Source organism: Salvelinus fontinalis, chromosome 30, assembly GCF_029448725.1.
Source record: "Salvelinus fontinalis isolate EN_2023a chromosome 30, ASM2944872v1, whole genome shotgun sequence".
Classification (NCBI taxonomy): Eukaryota; Metazoa; Chordata; class Actinopteri; order Salmoniformes; family Salmonidae; genus Salvelinus; species Salvelinus fontinalis.
The window spans coordinates 41383088-41402019 of NC_074694.1; the positions used below are offsets into that span (position 1 = coordinate 41383088).

General features: G+C 42.1%; 1 protein-coding gene and 1 pseudogene across 1 annotated transcript; one reads left to right on the forward strand and one right to left on the reverse strand.

The window, feature by feature from the left end:
* Positions 1–7077: 7077 nt before the first annotated feature.
* On the reverse strand, positions 7078–8562 carry LOC129828528 (39S ribosomal protein L10, mitochondrial-like; annotated as a pseudogene).
* Positions 8563–9311: 749 nt separating this feature from the next.
* Positions 9312–16413, forward strand: LOC129829235 (pyridoxine-5'-phosphate oxidase-like). The gene is made up of 7 exons (XM_055890903.1): positions 9312–9538; positions 11696–11820; positions 11918–12017; positions 14108–14161; positions 14349–14477; positions 15840–15910; positions 16025–16413. Exons 1-7 carry the CDS (start codon positions 9350–9352, stop codon positions 16179–16181), a joined length of 825 nt encoding a protein of 274 aa, XP_055746878.1. The 5' UTR covers positions 9312–9349; the 3' UTR covers positions 16182–16413.
* The last annotated feature ends 2519 nt before the right edge of the window (positions 16414–18932 follow it).

Here is an 18932-nt window from a genome sequence, read left to right on the forward strand (position 1 = left end):
CATTCAGAAAGTACTCAGACCCCTTCACTTTTTCCACATTTTGTTACATTACAGCCTTATTCTAAAATCAATTAAATAAAAAAATAAGCCTCAATCTATACACGATACCCCATAATGACAATGTGAAAACAGTTTTTTTTAACATTTTTGCAAATGTATAAAAATAAAAAACAGAATTACATTATTTACATAAGTATTCAGACTGTTTGCTATGAGACTCTTCCTAGAGCTGGCCGCCCGGCCGAACTGAGCAATCGGGAGAGAATGGTCTTGGTCAGAGAGGTGACAAAGAACCCGATGGTCACTCTGACAGAGCTCCAGAGTTCCTAAGTGGAGATATGAGAACCTTACAGGATAACCATATCTGCATTTTTATATATAGAAATCTGCAACATTTTGAAAAACCTGTTTTTGCTTTGTCATTATGGAGTATTTTGTGTAGATTGATGACAAGTTTTTTTTATACATTTTAGAACAAGTCTGTAACATAACAAAATGTGGAAAAAGTCAATGGGTCTGAATATTTTCCGAATGCACTGTATATATTTTTTATTTATATATTTTTTTATTACGATTTTTCAGGGGGTGCTGCAGCTACTTCCTGCGGCTGTTCCCAGACAGGCAGTTAATAGCGATTTAATGTTCTTTTTTCATTATCATTGCAAACATTGGCTAAACAGGAGGCAAACTGCTGGCTATATGGCGGCATAACTATAAAGATGACATAATCACACAAAACGCTTATTGTTTTGCCCCATTGCAATGTATAGACTGCGTCTTGCTTGTGCCAGCTATGGCAATATCCCTTACAACAGCCTTCATATATTTTTGGGGAACATTGTTAAAAAATATGAGGCGAATATAGGCTACATCATCATATCAATCAAATTGGTTGAGTGTTCAGAAGAGGGTGAGTAGAGAAATGTGAATTTGTGTGTAAAATAATAAATGCCCAGAACGTGACTCAGATCCTTAGATTTAAGAAATAAGTTTCCAGAAGGGGGGGACGGGGGACGAAAACTCTGTGTTCAGAGCCCCAGCCAACACATGAATGGCTCCTAGCCTCCATCGCATAGGCTACTTTCTGTCCCTACTAAAACTAAAACTGACATTTAATAATATAAAAAAAAGAAAATGAAATGTTTATAAAACTTTAAGTAAATAAAAACTAGTAAAGTGAATCGAAAAACTAACTGAAACTTAACTGAATTTAAAATAAAAATCTTAAAACGAATAGAAATAAAAACAAATCTAAAAACACCAAACGAGGCCTCCCGAGTGGCGCAGTGGTCTAAGGCACTGCATCGCAGTGCCAGCTGTGCCACTAAAGATTATGGGTTAGAGTCCAGGCTCTGTCGCAGCCGGCCGCGACCGGGAGACCCATGGGTCAGCGCACAATTGTCCCAGCGTCGTCTGGGTTAGGGGAGGGTTTGGCCGGCAGGGATGACCTTCTCCCATCGCTCACTAGCGACTCCTGTGGCGGGCAGGGCGCAGTGCACGCTGACACGGTTGCCAGGTATACAGTGTTTCCTCCGACACATTGGTGCCGGCTTGCTTCCGGGTTAAGTGGGCATTGTGTCAAGTGCGGCTTGGTTGGGTTGTGTTTCGGAGGACGCGCGGCTCTCGACCTTCGCCTCTCCCAAGTCCGTACGGGAGTTGCAAAGATGAGACAAGACTGTAACTACCAATTGGATACGACAAAATTTGGGGAGAAAAAGGGGTCAAATAAAAAAATATAACACAAAATTATAATAACCTTGATACACACTATGAAAGTCGAACATTCCGACTGAAGCACGTTTGCTCACAATCAGTTGGAAGTGCTTGTGTCTAAATGCAAATTAAAAGTCCTGCATATCACCTGTTCTGTGAGGTGTGACCTCTTATAGCTCTATGGGTGTTGTGAGGGACAGCTCTGGTGGGCTAGTCGTTGGAGAAGATGGAGAAGATGGCGGAAACTTTTTTTTTTTTTTTACTCCTAGTGAGTCGAGTGAAGATAATAGCACAGAGAGTGAGAATGAGTGGGTTACAGTGGCAAAGAAGAAGGGAAACAAGAGAAGTCAAGTTGTGATGGAAACTAGGAAACCCCTAGACTCATGTTTTATCCAAGTGAGTGTGTTGGATCAATGCTACCTGGGAAATCCATTTAATGTCTCGAGGAAAATCGGGTATGTGTTGGAGGAAAGTGTGGAGTTGGTGAGAGTCACAAGTGTGTCTGCGGAGCACCCTCAAAAAGATATCGGAGTGGAAATGTTTCCTGTATGGATTTTCGAAGCAGGGCGCATATCAAGGAGGCAGAAGCTGTAACTGAAGACATAGATGGAGTGGTTGGTGCATGTCGACTGACCCGTATGGTGGATGGAGAAAATAAATGAACTTCATCCATACTACTGTTCTTTGATGAAGAGTCTCCCCCTATTCATATAAAGTTAGGATTCATGAAATACCATGTAAGAGCTTTTGTGCACAAGCCCCTTCAGTGTCATTAGCGTAAAATATTTGGCCATGTGTCAAGTGTGTGCAGAAGGGAAGAATATCATATGCCAGATGAAGTGAAATGCTGCAACTGTGGAGGTGAACAAGGACCCAAATTCCTGGAGGGTGAAGGAGACCGAGGTGGCAAGAGCAAGGTGTGTTCATTGTGTCTCCTATCTGGAGGAGGTGAGAAGAATGGAAGGAACGAGTGGTGGGAAAGAAACAATGATAGTAGAGCCACCACGAAGAGTGAAGGTTTCTCATCAATCGAGGGATAGTGAAATGCTACATGTTAAAAAGGTGGACTTTGTATTATTTTATTTCAATGGTCATAAACTGTACAGCACAAGCGGAGAAGAGTCAGAGAAAATTGGAATCATTGTGAATGCAGCTGAACGTTTCTTGGGTCTTTGTGATTTCACAGCTGAGGCCTTGCAAGAAATCCAGTCGGTGAATGTTTTGCCCTCACAGGCCCCTTATTTTTAAAATGGGGGGGATGGAATGTGATTGAATAAGTGAGATGGGTTTTGTTTGTTGACGTGTCTATTTTATATTTTGGATGATGCCGTTTTTCTCCCTTTCCCCCAATGGATTTTTAATTATACCCTGTCCAGCTGGTGGCAGTAATGCACCATTAATATTGGATGCCAACAGCACTGACAACCGGTAAAGAAAGAGAAATATTCTGGCTTGTAAGAAACATTTACACGATTTTGCACTCCAGTGTTTCAGGCTGTATGTAACCAATTAATTGTGTTTTACAGCCCGATTAATCAGACAGGTTGGTGATTTGTCTCGTCCATGGAAATACGGTTGTGTGGGAATCGTGTCAAAAAGGTGTATAGTAATTTGACCTTTTATATTATAATTTCTCAGTGTAACGTTCCAAAGGTTTACTAAACCGTATCGCAAACCCTTGGGACTTTTGTACACATTGGCAGAAACTGTATTTGCTCTGGCGTTGCTCCCAATTGTACTGGGTTGCAAAAGAACAGTCTGCGGGAAGCCAGAAGTTAAATAAAATTCCATTTCAACTTACTGTGCCTGGTGGGCAGAACGATTACTCCTTAAAACAGAGTGAATTTGAGACAAAATATCTCAAGGAAATTATTATTAAACAGATTTTCCAAACGCGAGTCTGTTGTAGACCCACTTTCTCTGCTTACCTCATGTCAACAAAAAAAGTCCCCCACAAGGCCGTCAAATGAAAGGCACTCATTCAATATAATTTTTGGGGGACTAAAATAAAACTGGTCAGTTTGTCATTTTCAACAGGGCCAAGTACAGAGAGGTCCTTGATGAAAACCTGCTCCAGAGAGCTCAGGACCTCAGACTGGTGTGACGGTTCACCTTCCAACAGGACAATGACCCTAAGCACACATCCAGACACCGCAGGGGTGGCATCGGTACAAGTCTCTGAATGTCATTGAGTGGCCCAGCCAGAGCCCGGACTTGAACCCGATCCAACATCTCTGGAGTTGTTGGATCGGCCCCGTCGATGAGAATGGGGGAGTGCTCAGTCCACCTTTTCCTGTAGTCCACAATCATCTCTGTAACCAAGACTAAGGAGATGATTGTGTACTACAGGAAAAGGAGGATCGAGCACGCCCCCCATTCTCGTCGACGGTGCTGTAGTGGAACAGGTTGAGAGCTTCAAGTTCCTTGGTGTCCACATCAACAACAAACTAGAATGGTCCAAACACACCAAGACAGTCGTAAAGAGGGCACGACAAAGCCTATTCCCCCTCAGGAAACTAAAAAGACTTGGCATGGGTCCTGAGATCCTGAAAAGGTTCTACAGCTGCAACATCGAGAGCATCCTGACTGGTTGCATCACTGCCTGGTACGGCAATTGCTCGGCCTCTGACCGCAAGGCACTACAGAGGGTAGTGCGTACGGCCCAGTACATCACTGGGGCTAAGCTGCCTGACATCCAGGACCTCTACACCAGGCGATGTCAGAGGAAGACCCTAAAAATTGTCAAAGACCCCAGCCACCCCAGTCATAGACTGTTCTCTCTACTACCGCATGGCAAGCGGTACCGGAGTGCCAGGTCTAGGACAAAAAGGTTTCTGAACAGTTTTTACCCCCAAGCCATAAGACTCCTGAACAGGTAATCAAATGGCTACCCGGACTATTTACATTGTGTGCCCCTCCCACCCCCCCAACCCCTCTTTTTACGCTACTGCTACTCTCTGTTTATCATATATGCATAGTCACTTTAACTATACCTTCATGTACATACTACCTCAATTGAGCCGACCAACCAGTGCTCCCGCTCATTCGCTAACCGGGCTATCTGCATTGTGTCCCGCCACCCGCCAACCCCTCTTTTACGCTACTGCTACTCTCTGTTCCTTAATGCATAGTCACTTTAACCATATCTACATGTACATACTACCTCAATCAGCCTGACTAACCACTTGTTTACCTACCTATTGTTCACCTAACACCTTTTTTGCACTATTGGTTACAGCCTGTAAGTAAGCATTTCCCTGTAAGGTCTACACCTGTTGTATTTGACGCACGTGACAAATAAACTTTGATTTGAAATAGCTGTGCAGCGACACTTCCCATCCAACCTGACAGAGTTTGAGAGGACCTGCAGAGAAGAATGGGAGAAACTCCCCAAATACTGGTGTCCCAAGCTTGTAGCATCATACCCAAGGAGACTTGATGCTGTAATCGCTGCCAAATGTGTTTCAACAAAGTACTGAGTAAAGGGTCTGAATACTTATGTAAATGTGATATTTCCTCGGGGAGGGTTTAAATTTGCTAAAATAAAAAAAAAAAAAAAAATGTTTTTGCTCGGATTATGGGTTATTGTGTGTAGATTGATGAGGGGAAAAAACAATTTAGTCCATTTTAGAATAAGGCTGTAACGTAACAAAATGTGGAAAATGTAAAGGGGTCTGAATACCTAACGCACTATATAGGTTCGAAACTAGGTTTTGCCTTCTGAATTAGAAAAATTGTATTTAAACAAATGTTTTACTTCTTCCAATGACTTGCCAAACCTCGGTCTGTTCTGTCGAGTCTGCTTTGCGACGAGTTCCTGGAAGTATCGCGATGTTGTGCCTCTGGGATTGAAAACTCTGATGCCACTGTCTGACAATTGTGTGAGTGTACCACAGGATGAAGGGGGTGATCAAACAAGTGAGTAAATGTGCTATGTGGTTAAATAATACAAACTACTTGTTATTCTCAAGAAAGAATTATGCAAAAAGGCATAACCTTGGGCCTCATCACAAGGGTTAAATAGGGGCAAGGAGGCCCTTATCTAAAGCCCATTATGAATTATTGTCCCACACAACTTGACTCATGGTCTGAACTAAACAAAGCCATTTTAAGCATGGCACAAGTTTAAAATGTGTGATTCTTTTTTGTTCAACCATCATCTATTGATTAAACATCTCATTCATAGCCATAAGATCCTAGTCTGATTAATGATGTGCTTAATGAAGTGTTAAAACAAATGTATTCTATAATAGCCAAATCTATAATTATCTGATATTATTGCAATATTTATGTCCAATCGCAACATTTTGAAATGGGTCAACCCATTAAATACTGTAGCATGTTTTGGTTATGTGGTTGTTTGTTTAGTTGGCTAAAGTGGACACGTTGAAATTGGAATTCATATACAATTCTTGGAATTTCCCTTTCCTGAAAAGTCCTCTCGTCAAACTACACATTCCATAAATGCAAATATCAGTCTATGTGCTTACCTGAAGTTCATGTGTGACCACTCTCATCACGGTAATCATTTTTTCTTCAAATGTCCAACAAACTTCGTGATTTCCCATTTGTTTGTCAAATCACAGAGCCTCACCATATCGTTGAACAATGGCTTTCTCAACAAATATGCGGGAAAAACAAGAAATGCCTTCAAAAAGTGTTGTAGAAACGGCCAATGACGGCTTCCCTGTCCTCACGCAATGAGCAAAATGCGCATCCCCCAAATCCATGGAGAGCTGTGCCACTGCGCATTGTGGCCAGGGCATTATCCGCATTAGCCTAAGGAATTAGATGTGCTTATGGGGTGTTGCTAGACATGTAGACCTGACAATTTACGGCGCACCTAGGCTTGTCTGACCCTATATCTCCATTGGATAACTACATGTTTCCAAGAAATTTAAATCAAGTCTCTTCAATGTTGTTCTGCAGCACAGAATACACATGACAGACTGACATGATGTAAAAAGCCTTTTTCTATAGTTAAATAAGAAATTCAAGAGGGCTATTTGAACAGGATACTTCATGTGATATAGCACACACACATTCAATTAATACGCAACCCTGCGGGTTAGTAGGGCTTGCCCTGTGACAGACTGCTATTGAATTGAGATGAATATGTTAGGTTCTCTCCCACAAACCCAGAATAGCAGCGGTAATCGGTAATAGACTGACCCAGATGAACATTCTGTAATCCCCAGATTAGCATTTGTCAGGATCTCCGAGACCACTTGTGTTTATTTTGGCTAGCCTGATTCTCATTACTATTGCAACATGCATGACTCTTGGTAATGACTTTTGCAAATATCTACTCAGATTTTGATATATTAAAAAAGGATCACCCCAGACGATGACCTCTTAACCTCTTTAACCAAGTAGGTTGGTGCGTTTACTTTTTTGCTGGAGCAGCAATGAGAGGTGGGCGGGGTGGCGCTGCAGCATGGAGGCTGTCTGAGGGGTCATCGTGGTAAGCCTCTCACCAGCTCTCCCTGAACCAGGGTCACTGACAAAAGCTTAGCATAGTTCAACACCCCCGGCTGACTCAGCAATGTCTTCCATATACGAACCCCTAAAACAGTGGGAGGAAAAGTAAGACATTACACAATTGCTTGTATTATAGTATCTTCACTGAAGTCATGTAATACAGTTTTGCTATACTGGTAGTAGGGCCATCAGATTGTACTTACCCAATAATACCACCTGGGGGCTGGTCCTCAAACTCAGAAACATCTGCTTCACCTTTGGCTCTTTACTAACAAATATAACAGTCTGGCCATTGAATAGAGGCCCCATGTTAATGTAAGGGCTGTCTGGCAGGTAGGACCTCATCACCTGTGGTTAAACAATGTCAAAAACGTCATATTAAACTCTTTCCAAATGCAAACGGCTATACAATTTGCCTCAAAGGCACAATATAAACAAGCTTGATTTTGATGCCATGCTAGTAGAGCCTGTGCTTGAGAAGCAGAATATCTTCTGAATTGGTGGCGTTGTTTTGGATCACAGCGATCATCTTACAGTCCTGGAACACCGTCTGCAATTCCTTCTTCAAGAGCAACACCAGGCCACTTTCTTGTGAATAAACCAGGACTCATAAATCAGTCCACATCTCGATACCAGCTCACATCACTACTATTCCTAACTGACCGGATGCTATTCCTAACTGACCGGATGGAGGAGCTCTCCTTTCAGCACTACACAACTATAGATGTGTGTTTGTGTGGCGCTGAAAAGACAGCTCCAGTATGCACACGAACATTGACAGGTTTCTTGTGCTTGTTTTTGAGTTATAAACACATGCGCTGGACTTCACTGACCTCCTGAACTGGTTTGACGTGGGGGGTCAGAATCCCTGGGGGAGCCGCAGGTTTGGGTGAAATGTATTCAGTGACAGTCATCAGCTTCTGTTTGAGGATGTGCATGGACTTCTTGTGACGTGTGACTGCCTTAGAGCCATGCTGGACACTCTGCATCAGGGGCAACCATCCTGTAGACACACATGTTACATTAATAAGGTGTTTATTGTGTGCTTATAAAGGAGGATTTATTAAAAAATAGAGGTTAGACAGACTGAATCTTATATTTAACAAGGCAAATCAGTTAAGAACAAATTCTTATTTTACAATGAGGGGCCTACCCCAGTCAAACCCTCCCCTAACCCAGACCAATTGTGTGCTGCCCTATGGGACTCCAGATCACCGCTGGTTGTGATACAGCCCGGGATTGAACCAAGGTCTGTAGGGCTCCTGAGTGGCGCAGCTCAGGAGCCCTACCATTCTATGCAGGCAATAAAAACTGATAACTGTGTTGCATTGGATAAAAGTGTTCACTTGTGTGTGCATGTGCATACATTCCAATAATACAGTATATGGTGTGAGTGATACAATACAATCCATCTTTATATCAATGTGATTATCTTTGTACAGTGATGGTCTTGGCTCAGGTTTGACATCAAAGAAAGGATGTATATGGTGGTAGTGTACAGAGCATTTTGCACATCAAGCTTTCTGTAATAACCTTCCACCCAAGAGTAAAGCATGAAGTTGCAATTCGTTTTTTCTCCAGGTGTATTTTTAAAGGCTGTTGTTGCAATGCTCTGCTTGTTACAATGCAGCCATGCACTTGCTAGACAGGTACTTGCTACAATGTAACTAGCTTTTTATGTAACTAGCCGGTGTAACTAACTAATGACGGCTAGTTAGGAAGTCATAAGGTGTAAACTGTGTACAACCGAGGACATAGACGCGTGTTCCAACAACATGGTTTGACTAGACATGTAGCTGTATTCATTTAATAATGTAATTTTCTCGAAATCTAAAGGAACAACCAAGATTCGAGCAAATGTCTTAACTAGTTGAACATGTTATTTCTCCAACCTCGTGCAAATTACAAACTGACACGTTTTCATTTTCGTTCCAAAAAATATTTGGTTTGACGGCCTGTATATGCGTAGTTTGGATATGCGTAGTTCAGCGCATAAGCTTAGCTTGCCACCTATTTCTCCTAGAGAAGCAGTTTCTGCCTCTCTTCATACAGTACTGTTTTTGGTTACAAAAGTCAGCGAATGTTTGCGTAATATTTTACGTGAGACAGTGAACGTGATTACGTCAGTCAGGCTTTGCGTGGTTGTTGTACAAGCATGAGGCGCATACCCAGTTGCAGTACATTAAAGAATATCAGTGAAATAGGTCAATACTTTCATCCCCATGCCTCGTTGACAGCTTGCTGTCGAGCCTTATTTTCTCAGTCCTTTTGCACGACATCTACGAGTGATTCTACAACCATGGATCTCAGTGGCATGCGGAAAAAATACAAAGGAGACGAAGAGGTGAGAATAAACAAGATTTTTTTTTTCTTACATTCTTGTTATGGCACAAGCTACCTCACTTACCCTTCTAATTTCGGTTGAACGACCGTAAAGATGGCAATGGCAAATGCAGGCACTTGCATATACCAGCGGCACAACAATGCCTACCCAGTTTGCCCACATTGTTTCAGTGGTGTATTATTTAGCACTGTTTTGGAGTGTAAATGACGTTTGATGACCCCAACATTTCCATCACATTGCACGTATGATATGTCAATTGAATGTACTTTAGTCAAATGTAAAATCTGCTTACAAAGCTGACTTTGCTTAAGTGCAACGTCTTGTGATGTAATGAAGGGGCATCTCCCAATAGCTCCACCACTGGCGAAGGGAGCATAACGGCCCTATAATATACACTATATATGCAAAAGTATGTGGACAACCCTTAAAATGAGTAGATTCCGGTATGTCATCCACACCCGTTGCTGACAGATGTATACAATCGAACACACAGCCATGCAATCTCCATAGACAAACAGTGGCAGTAGAATTGCCTTTCTGAAGAGCTCAGTGACTTTCAACGTGGCACCATCTTAGGATGTCACCTGTTATTTGTGAAGTGGAAACGTCTTTGGAGCAACAACAGCATATCTGCGAAGTGGTAGACCACACAAGCTCACAGAACGGGACCGTTGAGTGCTGAAGCGCGTAACGTGTAAAAAATCTTCTGTCCTCGGTTGCAACACTCACTACCGACTTCCAACTGCTTCTAGAAGCAACGTCAGCACAAGAACTGTTCCTCGGGAGCTTCATGAAATGTGTTTCCATGGCCGAAAAGGCACACAGAAGTCTAAGATCACTATGTGCAATGCCAAGCATTGGCTGGAGTGGTGTAAAGCTCACTGCCATTGAACTCTGGAGCAGTGGAAACGCGTTCTCTGGAATGATGAATCACGCTTCACCATCTGGCAGTCCGACGGACAAATCTGGGTTTGGCGGATGCCAGGAGAACGCTACCTGCCCCAATGCATAGTGCCAACTGTAAAGTTTAGTGGAGGAGGAATAATGGTCTGGAGCTGTTTTTCATGGTTCAGGCCCTTTTAGATCCAGTGAAGAAGGTTTTAACAATACAGCAAACAATGATATTCTAGATCAGGGTTCCCCAACTGGCAGCCCGCGGTCCGAATTTAGCCCATTGGTGGTTTTATTTGTCCACCCAAGTTTTCTGAGAAAATAAATAAATACATGTTTTGTTGTTAAACATATTAGACTAAAAACACCAGGAAATCAGCTAAAAAATGATTTTACATCTGTTTCCAAGTAGTCCCACGCATAATAGAGAGAAACGTGACCATATACAAATGTAAGCATGGTTTGAAATCATTCTGTTTTAGTCAAACATGATACTGTATATGTTTGGGCTTCTTGAGGTCAATTTGCCATCTACAAATGATTGTAAATATGTTCCCGGCCCCCCGACCATCACCTCAAGAAAAAATTGGCCCGTGGCGGAATCTAGTTGATGATCCATGTTCTAGACGATTCTGTGCTTCCTACTTTGTGGCAACAATTTGGGGAAGGCCCTTTCAAGTTTCAGCATGACAATGCCCCCATGCACAAAGCGAGGTCCATACAGAAATGGTTTGTCGTGATCGGTATGGAAGAACTTGACTGGCCTGGACAGAGCCCTGACCTCAACCCCATCTAACTCCTTTGGGATGAATTGGAACACTGACTGCAAGCCAGACCTAATTGCCAAACATCAATGCCCAACCTCACTAATGCTCTTGTGGTTGAATGGGAGCAAGTCCACGCAGCAATGTTCCAACATCTAGTGGAAAGCCTTCCCAGAAGAGTGGAGGCTGTTATAGCAGCAAAGGGGGGACCAACTCCATATTAATTCCCATGATTTTGGAATGAGATGTTCAACAAGCAGCTGTCCACATACTAGAAAAGAGAATTGTGTCACCTCTAGTCCTAACATCTTTATCATCTACAAAGTTACGAAGGTTCACCTCACTGCATACACCCCAGTAATTGGAGTGATATCAGAAATGTATTGAAGATGGCATAATAGACATTTCTCAAAATGTATTTCCTTAAATGTCCAAGTCTGCTTATGTCTTCAATGTAATGTGCATTTTGATGTAAAAGTGTCATTATATTAACATGTCGTAGTGCTTTGAGGAGAATCAGCTCGTGTCTCTGGATCCCATCAAGCAGTTTGGAGATTGGTTTGATCAAGCCACAAAATGTCCTGAAATTGGAGAGCCCAATGCAATGTGCATCGCCACATCCACTAAGTGAGTACCCCCGTAAGTACTCCATTAAACACAATGCTTGCTTCTTAAGCTCAAATTGTAACACATTTTCTATCAATCTGCTTATTTCTACGTGAAGAGAAGGACGTCCATCTGCTCGTATGGTCTTGTTAAAAGGCTACAGCGATGAAGGCTTCCGCTTCTTTACCAACTACGAGAGCCGGAAAGGTGGAGAGCTGGTTAGTGTCTGCTACTGTCACAAGGCAGGCATCTTCCTGTCCTCTCAAATGTATGTACTACTAGATTATGTCATACTATTCTTAGGGCTGGGCAGTATACTGTATTTTACAATATACCGATATTGATGCACGGACCGGTTTGGGATTTTACTTTACCTTCTATAACGCTTTTTGAATGTAAGGTCTGTTAAATGTGATGTAACGTCAATTTTAATAGTTTACACCTTCTACTTGAGTCATCCTTCTGTCACTCAAGGGGCGTATTTGTTGTTGCTTGACCACGAGACACTTACATCTAACATCTAAGTCATTTAGCAGACGCTCTTATCCAGAGCGACTTACAAATTGGTGCATTCACCTTATATCCAGTGGAACAGCCACTTTACAATAGTGCATCTAAATCTTTTAAGGGGGGGGGGGGGGGGGGTTTAGAAGGATTACTTCATCCTATCCTAGGTATTCCTTAAAGAGGTGGGGTTTCAGGTGTCTCCGGAAGGTGGTGATTGACTCCGCTGACCTGGCGTCGTGAGGGAGTTTGTTCCACCATTGGGGTGCCAGAGCAGCGAACAGTTTTGACTGGGCTGAGCGGGAACTGTACTTCCTCAGAGGTAGGGAGGCGAGCAGGCCAGAGGTGGATGAACGCAGTGCCCTTGTTTGGGTGTAGGGCCTGATCAGAGCCTGAAGGTACGGAGGTGCCGTTCCCCTCACAGCTCCGTAGGCAAGCACCATGGTCTTGTAGCGGATGCGAGCTTCAACTGGAAGCCAGTGGAGAGAGCGGAGGAGCGGGGTGACGTGAGAGAACTTGGGAAAGTTGAACACCAGACGGGCTGCGGCGTTCTGGATGAGTTGTAGGGGTTTAATGGCACAGGCAGGGAGCCCAGCCAACAGCGAGTTGCAGTAATCCAGACGGGAGATGACAAGTGCCTGGATTAGGACCTGCGCCGCTTCCTGCGTGAGGCAGGGTCGTACTCTGCGAATGTTGTAGAGCATGAACCTACAGGAACGGGCCACCGCCTTGATGTTAGTTGAGAACGACAGGGTGTTGTCCAGGATCACGCCAAGGTTCTTAGCGCTCTGGGAGGAGGACACAATGGAGTTGTCAACCGTGATGGCGAGATCATGGAACGGGCAGTCCTTCCCCGGGAGGAAGAGCAGCTCCGTCTTGCCGAGGTTCAGCTTGAGGTGGTGATCCGTCATCCACACTGATATGTCTGCCAGACATGCAGAGATGCGATTCACCACCTGGTCATCAGAAGGGGGAAAGGAGAAGATTAATTGTGTGTCGTCTGCATAGCAATGATAGGAGAGACCATGTGAGGATATGACAGAGCCAAGTGACTTGGTGTATAGCGAGAATAGGAGAGGGCCTAGAACAGAGCCCTGGGGGACACCAGTGGTGAGAGCACGTGGTGCGGAGACAGATTCTCGCCACGCCACCTGGTAGGAGCGACCTGTCAGGTAGGACGCAATCCAAGCGTGGGCCGCGCCGGAGATGCCCAGCTCGGAGAGGGTGGAGAGGAGGATCTGATGGTTCACAGTATCAAAGGCAGCCGATAGGTCTTGGCGTTCAGTCTGCATGGTCAATCCAGCACATGCAACAATGTTGATGACAATGATGTTATTTATTTTTAATTTAAATCCACAAGCGTTCTGTAATTACACAATTAGTTTGTGTTACATCTGCAAACAGCTACTTTGTCTTTTCTTAGCACGTTTTAGCTAAATCCTGTTAGCCGCGAATCGCTAGTTAGCTGGCAGTGTGGGAATGATCTAAAATGAGTGCAGGAAATGCAGAAATTGATGGAAATGCAGGAAATTATTTTAGGTTGAAGTTAAATTGAACAGTATAAAACAATCAGAATGAAGAAAGACCCATTAAAATCATGTAGAATGTATGTGTTGCCACCGTAGCATCACGCACTACTCGTAAAGCAAATGTAGAACTTTTATTATTAAAAAAAAAATCTAATAGTCAAATACCATCAAAACTTTAAAAACTACTGTGATATGATATTTTGGCCATATCGCCCAGCCCTACTACTTCTGTTTGCAGACTTTACATCAGAATTTTTTGATTTCCCTTCCGGTAGGAGAGCAACCCTTACGCATGTCTGTGCTTTTACTGGGAGCCCATCAACAGGCAGGTATGTGCTTCATTTTACCTCTTAAAATGTAGCCTACTGGTCAACCCATTGTTTTAATATCTTCAAATATCTTCGATTTTTTTTTTAACACATTGTGATGTGGTTTTTGAATTAATTAACTAATGCAGGATGACACTGAATTTGCTGTACAGTAGTTGGCACTACTCTTGAGAATGTGTGTGTGCAGATCCGTATCGAGGGCAATGTGGAGAGAATCCCCTACCAGCGTTCCTGTGACTACTTCCACTCCCGGCCCAAGAGTAGCCAGATCGGGGCCATTGTGAGCAGACAAAGCACTGCCGTCCCTGACAGAAATGTGAGAACCAGTCCATGCTACTCCACTGTATTATTGCCATCCACCATTGAGGGACTTATTCCCTCAAAATGAGGGAAATTAATGAAATATGTTAAATCTGGGCAATTCCAAGCCAGGATACCCCAAAATATTTTGGGGCCATCGCAGATTGTTCTGCCAATTTTCACATAGAAACTTCATTGGGAGGAAGGGTGTATGACAAACAATTTTTTTGAAAATGATGATGAAATTGGCTATTTTAGGTCCTTTTTAAACCTATACATGCCTCCTGTAAGACCCTATGATCTGTGAACCGTCGATGATACAGACAACATTTTGGTCTCTATACTCCTTATAGTGTGCTCTAACATAATGGAGTATCTCTAGATTGAGATTTTATTGTCTCACATGAATCTATTCAACATGAAAAATAATATTTCTAAAGTACCCTTTTTGATTTTGTTCATTTTATGACATACTCTACAAGTACATACAATTTTTAAGTTATTATTTTATAAGCATCACCCACACTGCAATGCAATGTTGTCGTCGTAGGTCTCTCTTTATGTAGTGTTGCGTTGACTCTCTTGTCGTGATGTGTGTGTGTGTGTTTTGTCCTATATTTTTATTTATTTATATTTTTAGTCCCAGCCCCCATCCCCGCAGGAGGCCTTTTGCCTTTTGGTAGGCCATCATTGTAAATAAGAATTTGTTCTTAACTGACTTGTCTAGTTAAATTAAGAAAAGAAAAAGGTGATTTTTGTGAATGTGCAATCCTAAAGGAGGGCTGTGATTGGTAATGACCTATAATATACATGTCTATACATTTGTCATATCTTCAATGGTACCAGAGAGCCCACTCTGGAAATTGTATGTGTTTGAAGAGGATATTATTCCAAACGATGTATCAAAAAGGGTACTTTTGAGATATTCATGTTGTTTATGTTGAATAACTGAATGTTAAACATTTTATTTCAGAATCTAGAAATACTCCATACTTGAAAGCACACTATAAAGAAGTATAATGACACCAAGATGTTTTCGTATCATGTATGGTTCACGGATCACAGGGTCTTACAGGAGGCATGTACAGTATGCAGTTGAAGTCGGAAGTTTACATACACCTTAGCCAAATATGTTTAAACTCAGTTTTGCACAATTTTTGACATTTAATCCTAGTAAAAATTCCCTGTCTTAGGTCCGTTAGGCTCACCACTTTATTTTAAGAATGGGAAATGTCAGAATAATAGCAGAGAGAATTATTTATTTTAGCTTTTATTTGGTTTACCACATTCCCAGTGGGTCAGATGTTTACGTACACTCGATTAGTATTTGGTCCTGGCGTGGAGTTGCCCATTTTGACGGTTTTGTTTCACTCTGCAGTACCTGAGACAGAAAAATGCTGAGCTGGAGGAAAAGTACAAGGACACAGATGTCCCAATGCCTGACTATTGGTTAGTATTACTATCAAATCACCAGGAATTCTACATGACTTGGCCATGCCAAACCTGTGCAGTAAGTGGTCTTATCATGCAAGCCTGTTCTTGTTTTTGCCTGTCTTCCAACAGGGGAGGCTATATCGTTAAGCCTTACATGATAGAGTTCTGGCAGGGTCAGACCAACAGGCTACATGACCGTATTGTTTTCACACGGTCGAAAAATGTTCTAGAAGAGCATCAACATCATGCTGAGGCGGGCTGGGTGTACCAGAGGCTATCCCCTTGACAAGGACGGTTAGCGGAAATGGACTAAAGAGCAGGCTGGAGATTGGGGCTAGCGTACAACTCACTCATGTCAACATCATCAATCAAACCAACATCATTTCTATACATTAGTAAAATTTTGATGTTGAATAACTAAGTGCTATATGATGTGTATCTTATTAAGCCATAATTTGCTGTTCTGTTCAATTGGTCTTGTTTTATACCAAATAAAGGAGACATTTTCTGGTTGGTTAGGAGGCCTGATTGTCTATTGTCTCCAAGGCAACAATGGAACATGATTAATGTGATGCAACTATGAACTATACAGTCTAGCACATAACCTGTGACACAAGGTTTTGCTAATCTGAATATGCTATATGGAATGCTTTGCATTTTCTGACTCATGAAGTGCAAAGTCTGTCTAGTAGAGTAGTCACTGTTTGGTAATGATTGACAGAAAATCCGCAATGTGTTTCTGCAGGCCTCAACAACCTCTAGAAACTGTACTTGTAAAGAGCACAATCTCCAGTACTGTGTCTGTTATTTAACGTTCGTACATGAGTTTCATTTTATTGGAGCAGGGATAGCCTACATGTTCTGGCTAGCTGCTAATATGTATTTTAATGGCCCACATCCACAGCAGTTTCTCTGTAATAATTTAATAACGATAGCCTATTAGAATGAAGTCCCTGTGTTGAATTTGTTATGGACTGATTCTACAGGCAATCCATGTCTTGATCAATCTGCCTTTGAAATATAGGTATATTAAGGTGTATATATATATAGGTACAGTTGAAGTTGGAAAATTACATACACTTAGGTTGGAGTCATTAATACTAGTTTTTCAACCACTCCACAAATTTCTTGTTAACATACTATAGTTTTGGCAAGTCTGTTAGGACATCTGGATGACATCTAAATGACACAAGTCATTTTTCCAACACTTGTTTACAGGCAGATTATTTCACTTATAATTCGGTGTATCACAAATCCAGTGGGTCAGAAGTTGACATATACTAAGTTTACTGTGCCTTTAAACATCTTGGACAATTCCAGAAAATGGTGTCATGGCTTTAGAAGCTTCTGATAGGCTAATTGACATCATTTGAGTCAATTGGAGGTGTACCTGTGGATGTATTTCAAGGCCTACCTTCAAACTCAGTGCCTCTTTGCTTGACATCATGGGAACATCAAAAGAAATCAACCAAGACCTCAGAAAAAAGTTGTAGACCTCCACAAGTCTGGTTCATTCCAAACGCCTGAAGGTACCACGTTCATCTGTACAAACAATTGTACGCAAGTATAAACACCATGGGACCACACAGCCGTCATACCGCTTAGGAAGGAGATGCGTTCTGTCTCCTAGAGATGAACATACTTTGGTGCGAAAAGTGCAAATCAATCTCAGAACAACAGCAAAGGACCTTGTGAAGATGCTGGAAGAAACAGGTACAAAAGTATCTATATTCACAGTAAAATGAGTCCTATATCGACATAACCTAAAAGGCCGCTCAGCAAGGAAGAAGCCACTGCTCCAAAACCGCCATAAAAATGCCAGACTACGGTTTGCAACTGCACATGGGGACAAAGATTGTACTTTTTGGAGAAATGTCCTATGGTCTGATGACCATTGTTATGTTTGGAGGAAAAAGGGGGAAGTTTGCATGCCGAAGAACACCGTCCCAACTGTGAAGCACGGGGGTGGCAGCATCATGTTGTGGGGGTGTATTGCTGCAGGAGGAACTGGTGCACTTCACAAAATAGATGGCATCACGAGGGAGGGAAATTATGTGGATATATTGAAACAACATCTCAAGACATCAGGAAGTTAAGCTTGGTTGCAAATGGGTCTTCCAAATGGACAATGACCCCAAGCATACTTCCAAAGTTGTGGCAAAATGGCTTAAGGACAACAAAGTCGAGGTGTTGGAGTGGCCATCACAAAGCCCTGAACTCAATCCCATAGAAAATGTGTGGGCAGAACTGAAAAAGCGTGTGCAAGCAAGGAGGCCTACAAACCTGACTCAGTTACACCAGCTCTGTCAGGAGGAATGGGCCAAAATTCACCCAACTTATTGTGGGAAGCCTGTGGAAGGCTTCCTGAAACGTTTGACCCAAGTTACACTCAATTAGTATTTAAATTGTTTATGTAAACATCTGACCCACTGGGAATGTGATGAAAGAAATAAAAGCTGAAATAAATCATTCTCTCTACTATTATTCTGACATTTCACATTCTAAAAAATAAAGTGGTGATCCCAACTGACCTAAAACAGGGATTTTTTTGACTAGGATTAAATGTCATTAATTTTGAAACTGAGTTTAAATGTATTTGGCTCAGGTGTATGTAAACTTCCGACTTCAACTGTATATTAAGATTAAGAGATCTGATGTGAGAGCAATTGTGCCAAGGTAATTCTGTGTAACATGTATATGTATAACAAACATCTATAACGAACAAACCTTTAAAGCTAAACATATTTTTCATATACTTTAACATATATTCACTCCAGATTACTGGTCATGAGCCCTTGTTCAGACACAGGCAACATATTTGTTGCCTTATTCTTGAAAATCTTGAAAAGTGCAATGCTCACAGGAATGAACTGTTGAAGGTACTTTGCTAGCTATCCACACAAGGATACCACACATTCTAATATGTCTGTGCATCAATAACCTTGAACTGTATTGTTTATATGGGTGTGAGTGAGAATGTAGATGGTAACAGTATGTACTTGAGTGTGGTGTCCACCTTGGGAGTGTATATATATAT

Bases quoted from the DNA above. Each gene is read 5' to 3' on its own strand.
- LOC129829235 (XM_055890903.1), top strand. From the start codon at position 9,350: ATGAGGCGCATACCCAGTTGCAGTACATTAAAGAATATCAGTGAAATA. The intron at 11,821-11,917 runs GTGAGTACCCCC...TTCTACGTGAAG, and splicing joins TGCATCGCCACATCCACTAA to AGAAGGACGTCCATCTGCTC. The intron at 15,911-16,024 runs GTTAGTATTACT...GTCTTCCAACAG, and splicing joins GTCCCAATGCCTGACTATTG to GGGAGGCTATATCGTTAAGC.